This window comes from Malus domestica, chromosome 10 (assembly GCF_042453785.1).
Source record: "Malus domestica chromosome 10, GDT2T_hap1".
Taxonomy (NCBI): Eukaryota; Viridiplantae; Streptophyta; class Magnoliopsida; order Rosales; family Rosaceae; genus Malus; species Malus domestica.
This window is the reverse complement of record NC_091670.1, coordinates 6,395,882-6,410,557: the sequence shown is the minus strand read 5'-3', so window position 1 is coordinate 6,410,557 and position 14,676 is coordinate 6,395,882. Positions and strand designations below refer to the sequence as shown.

At 38.8% G+C, this 14,676-nt stretch overlaps 3 protein-coding genes across 3 annotated transcripts; 1 reads left to right on the top strand and 2 right to left on the bottom strand.

Moving 5' to 3' along the window:
* Positions 1 to 5,150: 5,150 nt before the first annotated feature.
* LOC103444863 (protein EXORDIUM-like 2) lies at positions 5,151 to 6,787 on the top strand. Its single transcript, XM_008383812.4, has one exon. It carries the CDS (start codon positions 5,625 to 5,627, stop codon positions 6,504 to 6,506), a length of 882 nt encoding a protein of 293 aa, XP_008382034.1. The 5' UTR covers positions 5,151 to 5,624; the 3' UTR covers positions 6,507 to 6,787.
* Positions 6,788 to 8,417: 1,630 nt separating this feature from the next.
* LOC103444955 (small ribosomal subunit protein uS13c-like) lies at positions 8,418 to 11,023 on the bottom strand. The gene is made up of 3 exons (XM_029109471.2): positions 9,603 to 11,023; positions 9,292 to 9,516; positions 8,418 to 8,953 (listed from the first exon to the last, which is right to left on the bottom strand). Exons 1-3 carry the CDS (start codon positions 9,714 to 9,716, stop codon positions 8,789 to 8,791), a joined length of 504 nt encoding a protein of 167 aa, XP_028965304.1. The 5' UTR covers positions 9,717 to 11,023; the 3' UTR covers positions 8,418 to 8,788.
* A 260-nt stretch (positions 11,024 to 11,283) lies between these two features.
* Positions 11,284 to 12,948, bottom strand: LOC103444862 (small ribosomal subunit protein uS13m). The gene is made up of 3 exons (XM_008383811.4): positions 12,730 to 12,948; positions 11,744 to 11,971; positions 11,284 to 11,649 (listed from the first exon to the last, which is right to left on the bottom strand). Exons 1-3 carry the CDS (start codon positions 12,799 to 12,801, stop codon positions 11,476 to 11,478), a joined length of 474 nt encoding a protein of 157 aa, XP_008382033.2. The 5' UTR covers positions 12,802 to 12,948; the 3' UTR covers positions 11,284 to 11,475.
* Positions 12,949 to 14,676: the final 1,728 nt, after the last annotated feature.

The following is a 14,676-nucleotide window of genomic DNA, read 5'->3' as shown; positions in this document are numbered from 1 at the left end:
GCTTTTTTATCAAAAAATTTCTAATTACATTTTTTCCATTAAAGTGGAAGTTTCATACGTCAAAGATGTAAAGTAAGATCACCAAAACCGAATTGAGGCTCGTTTCATTATAAATTTGTCCTAAATTAAAAGATACCTTGAGACAATGTTTTAGTACCGGAAAAACAACATCTGAAGCAACCATCTCAACAATTTGAAAGATATCTTGAGATAATATTTTAGTTTATATGTACTTTAGTTTATTCAAAGTATCTCAACGGTGTAACACATTTACTTATTGAAAAAAAAGTAAGAAATGTATCCGGAGATGAAAACTTGTCAATTGTAGAAGGACAAGAATTGTCTCCCCTCCACTTCTGGTGCCCTTCCCGTGCTCTCCTGTTTGTGTAGTCACGGTTAAGCTACGTCAACATTTTATATTACTATTCATGTTTATCTTATTATATCTATAAAAAACAATATAAAATATTAACGTGACTTAACTTAACCATACAAAATAAAAAAACATGAAAAGGACACCGAAAGTAGAAGGCAGACAATCCTTATTCATTGTAGAAAGTTAGTAAGGGCTAAAGTGAAGAGGGTCCATCTGCTCCAACCCCTCTCATAGTTGGTCCCTCATATTTCAATGCCTTGGGAAAAATGTAATTACCCTACCCGGCCCCTCCCCATCGAGCCCCCCAACACCGCCATTTGACCACAGCTTGTCGGTCGCCGTCTTTGCCGACGTTGCTGCACTATTGCAACTCACGTGAAACAAAAGACCTTGTCTTGTTGACAGTCACGTGACAAAAGACCTCTTTTATTTTAAGAACTTTAACGAAAAGTTTTCGGTACTGTTCATTTTAACGAAAAATCATATTTTTACACTAAAAAATCAGTTCTTGTACTATTCACTTTACCCTTTATTTTGTTATTATCAGTAAAAATCAAAATTTTTAAATCTTTTTCATTAATTTTTCTTTTTATTTTTACTTTTTAAATTATGTTATGACACGAAAATAAGTCACCAACTTTTTTTTTTCCCTTCAATTTCTTATTGTAATTTTTTTTAACATGACAAACTAGTGGTCCTTGTAAATATATGATTTAAGCTGAATTTGCAAACGTATAATGTCATGAGACTAAATTTGTAAACATGATTTTGTAAATTAAATGATATGAAAGTTGATGATGTAACTTAAGCGTTGATAAATGTGCTCATTCATATTGGTGACACATCATTTAGTTTGTAAATTTTGTCTACAAATTTAGTTTTTCTAGCATTACATTTTGCAAAATTGGTAAAGAGTGTAATAAACAATATTTTTCATTCCACGTGTCAACGACACAGTAAAAAAAATTAAAATCGATATTAAATATACAAAATCTTTACTTATCACATTTTACATACACACTGGTACTACATCTCCAATAGAGGCGAGCTTTAGTTAGGGCTTGCAGTGGCCTTGGCTCGTTCTGTTTTTTAAAAGCCCTGATATACTAGACACAACTTCATGCTTCGTTGTACAATTCTTCCCTCGTAGCACCCTATTTTGGATCCTGGTTTTGCCTCTATTTATATCAATGCATCCTTATTGTCACACAATTACTTTGTTGGATCAATACCAGTAATTTGTTAATCTTTCAGAACTTTTAAAAGAAAACCAAACCAAATTACAAAAACCAAATTAACTCAAATGTATGTAGCAGTTGTCAAGAGATTTGGATGTGTTAAAAGTGTGCTTGTGTCTTGGTTTACTACAAGAGACTTTAGGTAAATTCAAATTAAAACCAAATTATTACAGATGCTAGTTCCTCCTAAAAATGTCCTTAACAAATATCTCTTGCACACCTTTAAAATAAAAATTTTATTAAACCGATATTTCCCAACTCTGACTTCGCCATTAATTAGGTGAAAATTATTGTTACTTTTTTACTTTTGGTTTTGGAGACCATAAATGTTTGATAGGACCCGTGCTGAAAACCATGTAATGATCAGCATCTCCAGTTTGGAGTAACGAATATATTGTTTGGATGATATATTTAGTGGTTAAAACATCGATATAAATAGAAATATCAACATATAAATTTATAAAAATATAAATGAATAAATTGATATTGTTTCGATTTTTAAAGATTATAGAAACTTACAATCAAGTTGGTATATCTACTCATTTAGTCAAGATTATCGAAAAAAATTTCAAAAAGAATTCAAAAATTGGAAACTTGTGGTTGGTTCAAGCAAAATTTATGCAGTAAATCGATAAATATTATTGAAATTCAATAATTTTTTATATCCTGCCCGATAGGTGAAGTTTGTACTTTACCTTCTTTTCCATAATCCTTGACTTTTTGAATGTTTGAAGACAATTTGTGAATATTTTAAACATTAACGTCTTTTCTCTGCTTAATTTTTGTTTTTAACATAATTTTCGTGTCAATATTCGGGATGATCTCTATTACTTTAAAAAAGCAGTGTTTAAACTTTGGAAAACCCTACTACTAGGCCACTATACTGCGGACCACCCCTAGGGAACCAAAACCAAAACCAATCCTACCTTACCTTGGTTGTTAGTACTAGGTGCTCAGCTTCAGCGCACTTCCCAATTATGCTACCAAATAAAAAACACCACGCTGACGTAACCAACAAGCGCCCAACAAAATGTTTGTGGATACCGGAATCCGGATTATCGCCGGTATATCTTTACGATGATTCTAAAGATTCGTTAATTTTATCTGTTTATTATATATTTAATGATTAGAAATTAATTTATTTTAAATTAAACACAAACATCACTTTAAAAAGTTGATCGCATAATTTACGATAAACGAACTTGATTCACAGATCTTTAGAATCTTCACTAAACAAATCTGGAGAAAATCCTGTTAGCCGCAGTAGCTCACAGGAAAAATAATTTCGAATATTAAATTATCGTGAACTGGTTCCACGTAAATTATTTTATGTTCTACAAGAAGCGACGAGCTTCATATTTAATTATATAATATTCAACCGGCAACAATCATGCATGCGGGAGCATAATATTTTTGGAATAATCCCCCCAAAAGCAGCGAATAAATTCTGGTCTGGAAGTTTGAACCTGGGCAAAGCTTCTACTCTTCTTGTAGCTAGATGATGTCATTGTTTATCAACAAAAAATATTTTATTTTTACCATCTATTTGTATTATTTTTGTAATAGAAATGAGACTCGCATGCATTGGACGGCCTCATTTTTATGGACTTGGATTGTCTGCCCTCCCATTTCGATGCCCTCCTCGTGCCCTCCTGTTTGTGTGGTCACGATTAAGCCACGTCAACATTTTATATTATTATTTCTTTTTGTTTTATTATTTTTATAAAAAAACAATATAAAATGTTGACGTGGCTTAACCGTGACCACACAAAATAGAAGGGCACGGGGAGGGCATCGAAATAGGAGGGCAGACAATCCAGGTCCCATTTTTATTAGAGAAATAGTACAACTAAATGTCAAGTGTAGCAGTACTCTTTATCAACTCCTCCATAGTGGACCTCCTTTGACTTTTTTTTTTTTTAAAAAAGGACAACCGGTGGCATGTAATATCCTATATCGACCAACGGAGAGGGGGTGATGTGCCTTATATGTACATGCCCACCTCCTATAGCACGAGACATTTTGGGAACTCACTGGCTTCGAGTTCCATCGGAACTCTGAAGTTAAGCGAGTTCGGGCGAGAGCATTCCGATGATGGGTGATCCACTGTAAAGTTCTCGTCTGAGTTCCCAAAAACAAAACCATGAGGGCGTGGCCTGGGCTCAAAACAGACAATATCGTGCTACAGCAGAGTCGAAACTGGGATGTGACAAAATGGTATTAGAGCCACTCTGCCGTTTAGTGCAAGTGTGCCGACAGGGACATCGGGCCCCTAAGGGAAGGTGAATTGTAACATCCCACATCGACAAATGGAGAGGGGATAATGTACCTTATATGTACATGCCTACCTTCTATAGCACTAGGCCTTTTGAGAACTCATTGGTTTCGGGTTCCATCAGAACTCCGAAGTTAAGCGAGTTCAGGCGAGAGTATTCCTAGGATGGGTGACTTACTGAAAAGCTCTCATCTGAGTTCCCAAGAACAAATTCGTGAGGGCATGGCCTAGACCCAAAACGAACAATATCGTGTTACGGTGAAATCGAGACTGAAATGTGACATGGCAAACCACGATTTTTCCACTCCTTCTAGGCCGGACCTACTCTGACTCTCTCAAGGCAGCCTTCGGTGCACGTCATAGCTTTGATATGAAACCCTACTAGGTGGGGCTACCAAATGGGAGAAAAGAACCGGTGGAGATTAGAGTGGGGAGTGCAAATGAATGTGTCACGAATCCTTGTACGCCTCAACAACAAGTATAAATTAATACACAAAACGAAGCAAAAGAGCACTGAAAGAAAACTTAAGAATGTGATAATATGATTAATATCTATCGTTAAACTTTTAAATTGAAAACTGAGAATAAACTTAGTAACATCATCACATTTCTCAATTATTTATCTAAATTGATATGACAATAGTTCACTCGTTCATAATATTTACAAGTTGATTTAAAACACAAAATTATACCGCGTAAGAAAAAAAATGAGCCGTTGGAAAAAAATAGTCCACGAAAGGCAACATCATCCACCATGCCGCCGATGCCCAATACGACGAAGTCGAACCAGTAGAGGGTCTTCTGCATGTGGGAGCTAGAGGGAGCGCGGAAGATGCTCATTTCTTCGTCGAAGGTAGGCATCAGGGCTTGAGAGAGGACAAGAAGCCATGGAGGACTTGGACACTGATTAGTGATGCGCTGATGGTGTGCAGCATATGTTGGGAGTAAAGTTAGGGATATTATGTAATTCAATCATATTAGTGTACTATATATAATGGAACAGTCGATCCATACAATCAATATTATACGCACAACTTGACATACTAGATGTTACACCAAGTACAAAAATATGATTTTCCTATCATTTTTTATATGTCGTCAAGGCAAGAAAAGATACGATTTTCATCATATGTGACACAACGGAATTTATGGTTTGAGGTTTAGAAACGGTTATCTTTGGATAGAATTATGGAATACTATAGTTTGTGAAAACTAAAAGACAAGGCCTAAACCCTAACGGCACAAACACAACTGGGAATTTGCAAATATTATTGAAGGTCGATTCCAATTCTGGTAACCATTAAAAACGAACTCACATATACAATGGGAGTAATTTTGACACAATCATTTTAATTCTTCACAATTTATTTTTATTTTTATTTTTATTTTTATGTGTCAAATAAAATAATCACACAAAATTATGAGGGTGAGAGCCATGCGGGGTAACGAGTCTATACGCTTAAAAGTGAGCATCAAGTTCCTGGAACAACCCTCTCTAGTCTCACCACCCCGCATCCGAGAAACCTTACAGCCTGGCAAATTCTCCGGTCTCGAGTGCCCTCAATGTCTAATCACCAACTCCCACGTGGACGCCTAACACAGTGACACCTTTGCTATCCACAGCTGTCTCCCTTATCGTCCGAATATAAATACCACCCCAAACCAAATTCATTGTATTCATTCACTCTCCCCACACCCAATTCCCAACAAAAGCCTTAAACTCTTGCCCCTAGCAATGTATCCTATTTACCACTTTGCCACTTCTCTCTTGCTACTCTTGTTTCTGGCCGAGCCCGGTTTGGGTGCTTTAGTGGAGGAGCAGCCCCTGGTGCTCAAGTACCACAACGGCGCTCTTCTCAAAGGCAACATCACCGTCAATCTCATCTGGTACGGCCACTTCACCCCAATCCAACGCTCCATCATCGTCGACTTCATCCACTCCCTCGCCCCCCGGCGGGGCCCACTCCCCTCTGCCTCCTCCTGGTGGAAAACCACCGAGAAGTACAAGGGCGGCGCCTCCAATCTCGTCGTCGGCAGGCAAATCCTCCACGAGGCCTACTCTCTCGGAAAGTCCCTCGGCAACCGGCACCTGGTAGCCCTCGCCGGCAAAGTCAACGCGTTGAAGGCCATCAACGTGGTTTTGACTGCCAGTGACGTGGCGGTCGACGGCTTCTGTAGCCGCTGCGGTACCCACGGCTCCGCCCGGGACAAGAAGTCGGCTTACGTGTGGGTTGGGAACTCGGTGGTCCAGTGCCCCGGCCAATGCGCCTGGCCCTTTCACCAGCCCATTTACGGCCCGCAAACCCCGCCGTTAGTGGCCCCAAACGGCGACGTCGGAGTTGACGGCATGATCATAAACCTCGCCACTCTCTTGGCGGGAACAGTAACCAATCCGTACAACAATGGATACTTCCAAGGGCCGGCCACCGCGCCGCTCGAGGCGGTCTCTGCCTGCACGGGCATTTTCGGAACCGGGGCATACCCGGGTTATCCGGGTCAAGTCCTGGTGGACAAGGCGACCGGGGCGAGCTACAACGCGGTCGGGGTGAACGGGCGTAGGTTTCTACTGCCAGCCATGTGGGACCCGCAGACCTCTGCATGCAAGCCGCTTGTGTGACCGACGTGGCAATCATCTGCGCCGCACGCGATTGTGTAGATATTATTATAATATTATATATAAATACATAATGTGATGATGGGATGGTGTCCGATGAGGACGGGGAGTGGATAGGGTTGGGGGGTTTTGTACACACTTCAAGTTTGTCGTCTTGCGTGACGTGTAGATCAAGTGGAAATAAAGTGGTTATGGTTAAATAGAGCAATTATAGAGAGAGAAAATGTTGTCTTTAAAAGTTAAAGATGAAAGGATGGTGCTCGTTTTCCGCTTTACAAGCAAAAGTTTGTGTTTTATCGGATAAACAAAAGCTTAATGATGAGTTAGCAACTAGTGGACAAAGCCGTGGATCAACATGGTGGCGTATCAAGTCAATAATATATATTTTTATATTATCTTCGTAGTCAATAATATATATTTTTATGTTAAACATTATAAGTACGAGTCGTCACTCACGTAATTCGGTTTCTTAATAGCCGGACGAAGGGCAAAATTTTCTCACACTTCATTTGAACTCGTGTATTGAGAGAGAAAAAAGAAAAGATCTCGTGTAACTGGTTACTTTTCAACGACACGGTTATTTTGTTTTTATGCTTAAGTGATAAGGCACCACATTTAGGGCTGGTTTGGTATTGCTGTGCTTTGAAAAAAAACTGCTGTGAGAATAAACGGCTGTGAAATAAATCAGCAGAGTGTTTGGTAAACTTTTTTGTAAAAGTGCTTTTGGAAAAAAAAAGTCTAATAGTGGGTCTTTTCATTAAAGAAGCACTGTAGCTCTATGTGCTTTGAAAAAAAGCCAGTTTTCCAAAGCTGCAGTTTTTTCCTTTGATTTCAGCTTATTCTCACAGCAGCTTCCAAAATAAGCCATTTTTTTTTCAGTTTACCAAACACTTAAAACCCTCACAGCTTTTTTTCATGAGTGTTTTTTTTTTAAGCACCTCACTCCCAAACTAGGTCTTACTATGGTTCCTTTCTTTTGTCGTATTCACTGTAGTCCATGTCAATTTGACCATCCACAGGTAGATTTATTTATTTATTTTATATTTTTCTTTTTCAAACGATATTATTTAGCTAAGAGGAGGTAAACTTACTTACTGCGGACTAACAATAATGTTATTCAAACTCGTCTTTGACGACCTAATACATTTCACTTACAAGTGAAAATGAATGCTACGGACTCTTGTGTCCATAACAACAACGTTGTAACATAATTAATAAAGAGATTAGCTATGTGATTTTCATCACGTGAACATAATACAATATCATGGTGCCCATTTGACAGTACTTGGAAGACAAAATGCAATGAACATAAACAACGGTACCATGCTCAGCAACTTTTTCAATGCATAAGAGAAGTTTCAGTATATTTGTACCTATGTTTCATGCGTAAACCATACCAAGCTCAGCAACTTCTTCCTCCGAAAATACTCGCGTAACTGGCTAATTTCAATTATTCAACATTTATATTATAGAGCAACAGCTACAGGAATAACAAAAGAACCAGAGGTTGAGTTTTGGGTGGACAGAGATGCAAAGTATTAACCAAACATTTCAAGTTCCATACTTATCCAACTACAATTAAAATTCATACGTTCAAGTAATATATCGTATGAAAAGCATTCTAATTACCGGAGGAAATGTGAAACAGTAGACATCTTCTGAACAAGTTTGTAACGGAGTGGTAATTCATGAATGCATATAGAAATGCAAGTGGTGATTCACAAAATTGCAGAACTGTGAGCGATTAAATACGTGCTGAACACTTCAAACCCATCATACATGACAAAGCATGGAGTACAAATTCCGGCACAAGCAGGAAGAAACAGTGAAGCATGCTAGTGAAAAGACAAATGAATAAGATGATCAAACCGAACGACAAGGATTTTGATGATTTGAGAAACTAGGCCTTGTAGATTTTGTAAACAATTTCAGCAAGTTCATCACTTCTGATTAAATTTCATAGCATTCCAAGTAGTCAAGAATCTACTGCAGTGTGACCAAGTGATTAGACAACATTTCCTTCTCAACATTTGACAATCCTATGAATAAAACTGTGATCAAACAGGTACACCGACATTCACCTCTCCCAGACCCTGTGTAAAGCGGGAGCCTTGTGCACTGGGTACGACCTTATACATTGATGATCCCAACTACATTTCCAAAGGTGAGGGCACAGCTCAACGAAGCAAAAGCGATCAGAACAATTGTAGTTAATACTAAAACACAAAACCAGACAAAGGAATTCATTACCAATTACAAAAAGAGTCGAAAACCCATTCAATTACTTAACGGGCCTTTTTCTTTCCAGCAACAGTGACCCTCTTACCCTTCAGGGTCCTAGTGTTGTTCTTGGTGCGCTGTCCTCTGCAAGGCAATCCCTGGCTGTGGCGTATGCCTCTGTAGCACTGAATCTCCTTGAGTCTCCTTATATTCAAGGCATTGAACCTCCTCTGCAACATCCAAAAAATCCCAATAGAACTTTCATCCAATGGAAACTGTGGCCATATCCCAAACCAATCAGGCAATCCCATGTGCAAAAGTTATAATCCAGGACGTGCATGATTGACTTGAGATACCGCCACAATGACATCCCATTATATGAAAAAGGAAACCATAACAAATTAAGGGTGCATTTTGCTCCACCCACCGCAATTGATTGCGGTTAAATGAAGGTGATCTAATGTATTTGCTACATAAATGTTGAAATTTAAACTCATCTAACGACAATCAATGTTATGCCAGTGAGCAAAAGTATTGTAGTTGCAACAAATAAAGTTTGAGGGTTTACCAAATCCCCTTCAATCATGTACTTGGAGACTTCATCTCGGATAATGGTGAGCTCTTCTTCCGACAAATCTTTGGTGATTTTGTTCTCCATGTTGAGGTCGATTAGGATTGTTCGTGCCCTAGTACGCCCAATTCCATGAACGTACTGAAGAGAGTACTCGACCCTTTTGTTGTTGGGGATTTCAACTCCGCCAACACGCACGCATTTGATGCTCAAGCCACCAACCTGCACAAAATCGACGAGACCCATGAATTTTGAGGTCGACCCACGAAATTCTGAGGTCGACCCAGAATTTAAAACGTGAAATTTACCTGATTGGGGGGTCTGATTGGGAAGGAGAGGCCGTTGGAGAGGGGATTAGAGTTTCTTCCATTGCAGATTACATAGAGGGAGGGTGCCAGAGGCATTGCCAGTGTTTGCGCCATGACTGTGTCTGAGTTGTGGGAGTGATGAGCTTTGTGTGTGGATGAAGACGATGGGGTCAAGTTATCCTGTTCTGGCCAAATCTCAAGTGCGCAACACAATATATGCGCAGCGTTTCGACACCGTTGGATCAAATATGAACGGTTCTGATTAAGTTGAGATAAAAAGGTTTCTCGTGGAAACGTCTGACTACTTGGTGCGGCCGAGGCTGGGGCGGTAGATGTTCCCCTTGAAAGCTGTTGGAACCAAAATTTTGCCCCACCGTGGATGATAAGAGCATGCGAAAACGATCATGTACACAAGGAGGAAGGAGCAAACAATCGTGAACAACATGAGGTACTGGTGTGGTACCGGCCAAAGCCTCTTTGACAGTCAACTTTGTACCAGTCAACTTTGTATAAAGTATTAGACGGCTTAGTCTGAATCGGAGCCGTTAAGTGAATGCCGGCTTAGTCTAATTGAATACATTTTGAATTTCAGATAATCACTTAAAATTCTGATTAAATACCCCTAGATTCGTTAAAAGAATTAAAATTCCTCAAAATCACAATTGAATACATCCGCCTAAATTCAAGAATCAGATCGACAAGAGAAACTAGTTGATCTGATTCTCTTTTGTTACTTCTCTTATTATTTTAGTTTTACAATTCTTTTCCTTTTCCATTTCTGTTAACCAAACATGCCTGGATTTGACCAATCCGATTACAAAAAAAGAAAAGAACTGAAAGCGTTGGCTTTCTGTGGCTTCCTGTAGGGGTGGAGTTGAATCACTGAGAGCCAAGGCCAAACGGAAGCACAGCAGAGGCCTGAAATTAGCCTACATGTACAGCTGAACATTTCTGCAACTAAATTTTCAAGCTTTGGAACTCCAACCGGAAGCTGTGGGAAATTTCAGCATGGTAACAGTCATGCTCCAAACTCAAATGCAGTCCTGCCGAAGGTACTTCTCAGATTGCTCCTAATTTACTGCAGTAAAGGGTTAAACTTTTCCCCAATTAACTCACAGAGGTTTCCAGGTTCAACCTAATCGAGATTTTTCTGATGTTTTATCTTTACAGGAGTGCCTAGGTAAGCAGAAATGTTCAGTGACAATATCAAACACCAACTTCGGAATGTACCCTCGTCCAAGCAATCTCGAAAAAGTGTCTGGAAGCTGTTTGTGCCCCTATAAGTTCTTGAACTGCCAGAATGAAATTCAAAGGTATAAGACCAAACTTCGGAAAATCTAGTTCCCTACGAAAACTGGATTAGGTAGCAGAGCAGTCGCTTAGCAGCATTTGTGTGTACGGAAATGTAAAAGTATTGTCTACAGAAGTAGGCATGAAATGCTGATTCTTTCATACAACTGAAAGGAAACTTCTCAATCACAAAGTTGTAGGGACGACACGAGAAATTTGTAATAACAAGACTTCTTGAATTTGATTTCACTTGGTGGCACACCCCTCGTCAATTAAATCTAAGAAAAGTTCACTCGATATTTGAAAGCGCAAGCTTTGGTGTTCACTTTGATTTACTGCGAAGCTCGGAAACTGATGGTTACCTTTAGATCGAATAGAAACCAAAAGAAACTTCTCAGAAAATTCTTGAGATTATAATATCCAAGAGTTGGTTTAACATAAAAGTTGGAAAGGTTAAGAGAGATGGGGGGAGTGAAACTTTGTGGATAATTATTAAGACACCTAACAACCATGGCTTCAAAACTCAAAAGTTGTGAAAAGAAGCTGCCTTTTGCATCCAAACCGATGACTGCTTTTATACTGACTACTTATTCTTCACCTTATTTGATGATGCAACCGCAATCCGTGGATTAGCTTTCCTAGTCCTGGCATTGGTGCTGGTGCGCTGCCCTCGGCAAGGCAACTTATCGATGTGCCTGATCCCTTTGTAGCACTGAATGTCCTTCATTCTCTTGATGTCTCTCTCGACAATAGTTGCCTGAAAAAACCCGAAAAACCCAAACCTGTTACTGAAGCAAGTAGCACTAAAACAGAGGGAGAGGAGGGAGAGAAACAGAGAGAGCTACGTATACCAATTCCCTTCCAACTAAGTACTTGGAGATTTCATCGCCAATAGCAACAACTTCTCTTCGGGTCAGGTCCTTGGCACGTTTGTTGGTCATGTTTAGCTCAGATATGATCAAGCCGGCCCTCGCTCTGCCAATCCCACGTATGTACTGAAGCGCATACTTAAGGGGCTTATTGTCTGGAATCTCCATTCCTGCTCTTATATTCAGGCATTGCACACGGACCCCATGAAACTGCAAATGACACAGGAAGCTCAAATATGACCATTAAACCAACATATGAATCTGTAACCTTTCAAATGGGGGTGGTCAGAATATTTGTTCCCAATTTTTGGATCTTTGAGTGTAGTTACAATTTACAATGAAAAACAAACTAATTCAAAACTGCAGATATAATTGTATTTGCCATTTCATAATTCACTAGTCAATCATTTTAGTCAAGTCCCTGCTTTGCGAGGTTCGGCCCGGGGAACAAAGAGGCTGCTTTCGTGACTCGAATCTGTGATTTTTGGTCACAAAGGAGCAACCTTTCTGTTGCGCCAAGGCTCGCCCACCATGTAAAATCTCAGTTACCGGACAAATTTTGCAGGATAGCTGGGAGATGTGAGTAACCGATCCACTAACTGTATTGAGCCAATTGATCGGCTCCTCACACCACGCATTGAAAGAAAATCACTTAGTCAGCAAACATTCTCCAATGCATGACAAATCTTAGGAAAAAAAAAAACCAACCCCATGAGGCATGAGTTATTTTTTCTTCAGTTACATAATTTTACAGCAACCAAATGAGGGGCAATTTCAGACCCAAAAAATAAAAACCAGACGAGGCAACCAACAATTCATGAAAACCCCAGAAAATTTCTAAAGCACCATCTTTAGTACGAACATGATCCACAGTCATAAACCCTAAACCCTAAACACAGTTTGTTTGAATTCAACAAAAGAAACGATTAGTCTGATAAAATGAAGTTTTTTAAGGTATTCGAACTTACCGATACAGATTGAAGGAGTCGACGACTCGCATCAGAAACGATTGCGATTGAACCGCGTAACCCCAACATCATCAATGATCAATTGGTCGCTGGATACTTAGATTTTGCCAAAGTAAGTTGCAGAATGCCGAAGGAAAACTTCCAGTCAAACCACCACTAGGGATTTTTGTCCGCCAAAATAACCGGCCTGTATCTCTTTTTCATTTGGGCTTGGCCCGCTTCTATGTGCACAGAAATGTACCAAGTTATCCACATTATTTTATTTAAAACTTCCCACCTTATTTTTGTACTTTGTTCACATCGAAGTTATGGTCACATAGTTGCGTTTGTTTCACAGGATTATTTTGGATTAGACTAGTTTTAAGACTAAGTTGAATTGGCTTATACTAGATTAAACTGGAGTAACTTAGTGAAGCATTTGGTGCAGTGTCGAACTAAAAAGCTGAATATAAACAAACTATAATATTATATTATTTAACACTTAGCTAATAATATTTTATTATTTTATCTAATAATATTAATTTAACCCTTTTCGTTCTTTTTTCCCACTCTACCTCTCTCTGGAACCTTCACCCATCCATTCTCTCTGACTCCATCCATTCTCTCTTTTCCTCCTTGTATTTCTTGTAAAACGCAGTGTTTCAAAACAAGGTCATGGTAGATCTTTCAAGACAAGCTCATCCCCTTCACCTTCTTCCCGCCGTTAGGCATCTCCACCTTTCTCACATTTTTTCTCCCAAAAATTTTCGAATCTCTCTGCTCCCTCTGATACATGCGTCGGCTTCTCCATCTGCAATTCCAGAACGAGATAGCCATCTCAGAATTTTCTAGGAAAAAGGAAGAATGCGTGAAGAATGCTTGCTAATTAGCTTCTCCCATTGTTGTTATTGTTTTGCATTTTTTTTTTTTGAATTTTGGTGTTTCGATTTTGAGATTTTGGCAGTGGGTGAAGCTTATTTGGGGGTGGGTAAACGGAGACAAAGTAACGTATAGACAATGCAGTGTAAAAATGAAGTAGATTTGGAGACGAGACTAACAATCTCATACATTTCGAGGGGACTTGCTAAGACTACCTAGCGAAGGACTTAGTCAGGGCGAATCCGACTTAGTCTCATTAACGCTAGTCCTTCTTCACACCAAACACGGCTTAGCAATTCCAGTTAAGCCAGTCTTTTCCAACGAAGTTTAGTGAGGGCAAACAAACGCCCCCTTATAGTCTAATTATATTTTTCCTTGTAAGTAAGAATTTCTAGGATCAAATCTCAAAAATGATAAGTTTGATATCAATATATTTTTTCATCCTTAGTGTAAATCTATCGTTATATAAAACAATACCAAAGATAATTTTGTAATGTAGCTCAGTTTAAGGTCGTATCTAATGGAGAGGCTAAATGTCCAAAAGTCAAAAAATAGCTTGATTTGTCCAAAAACTCATCTCCAACTGATGATTAGGGTATAATTCTATGGAGCTTACTAGAAAATTATTTGGCCAAAGGGGCATTAAGCTAACTAAATGTCGCCCCCTCTCTTGTTTCATGTGGATCAGCTCCTCAGTTATAATAATTGATTCAAATCCAACAATTAGATTCGAAAACATCCAAAGGTAGTTTAATTAAATTAACCAATAAATTTAAAGTATAAACTTAGAACTAACAAATTATTATAGGATATGTTTAGCCTCTTGGATTGGAGATGGTATATGAGTATGACTTGACATAGTTCATTTAAGATAATTTTTTTGCAGGGCTATAATTCTGGACGAGACTATGTTTAGTCATTTCGGTTGGAGATAGCCTAAAGAGTCGTACCCTAATTTTCTGTTATAAATTTGTCCGATCATTTTTTTTCTTTTATACAACTCATGAAATATTTACTTTAGGAGTTGGAGATTTGAAATTACATCACTAAACGAATCGCTAGTGGGTTCTTAATTTCTTTTTAAATCCA

Bases quoted from the DNA above. Each gene is read 5' to 3' on its own strand.
- LOC103444863 (XM_008383812.4), top strand. From the start codon at position 5,625: ATGTATCCTATTTACCACTTTGCCACTTCTCTCTTGCTACTCTTGTTT.
- LOC103444862 (XM_008383811.4), bottom strand. From the start codon at position 12,801: ATGATGTTGGGGTTACGCGGTTCAATCGCAATCGTTTCTGATGCGAGT. The intron at 11,972-12,729 runs GTAAGTTCGAAT...TGTCATTTGCAG, and splicing joins GACTCCTTCAATCTGTATCG to TTTCATGGGGTCCGTGTGCA. The intron at 11,650-11,743 runs GTATACGTAGCT...GGGTTTTTTCAG, and splicing joins ACTTAGTTGGAAGGGAATTG to GCAACTATTGTCGAGAGAGA.
- LOC103444955 (XM_029109471.2), bottom strand. From the start codon at position 9,716: ATGGCGCAAACACTGGCAATGCCTCTGGCACCCTCCCTCTATGTAATC. The intron at 9,517-9,602 runs GTAAATTTCACG...GATTTTGTGCAG, and splicing joins CAATCAGACCCCCCAATCAG to GTTGGTGGCTTGAGCATCAA. The intron at 8,954-9,291 runs GTAAACCCTCAA...TGGATGTTGCAG, and splicing joins ACATGATTGAAGGGGATTTG to AGGAGGTTCAATGCCTTGAA.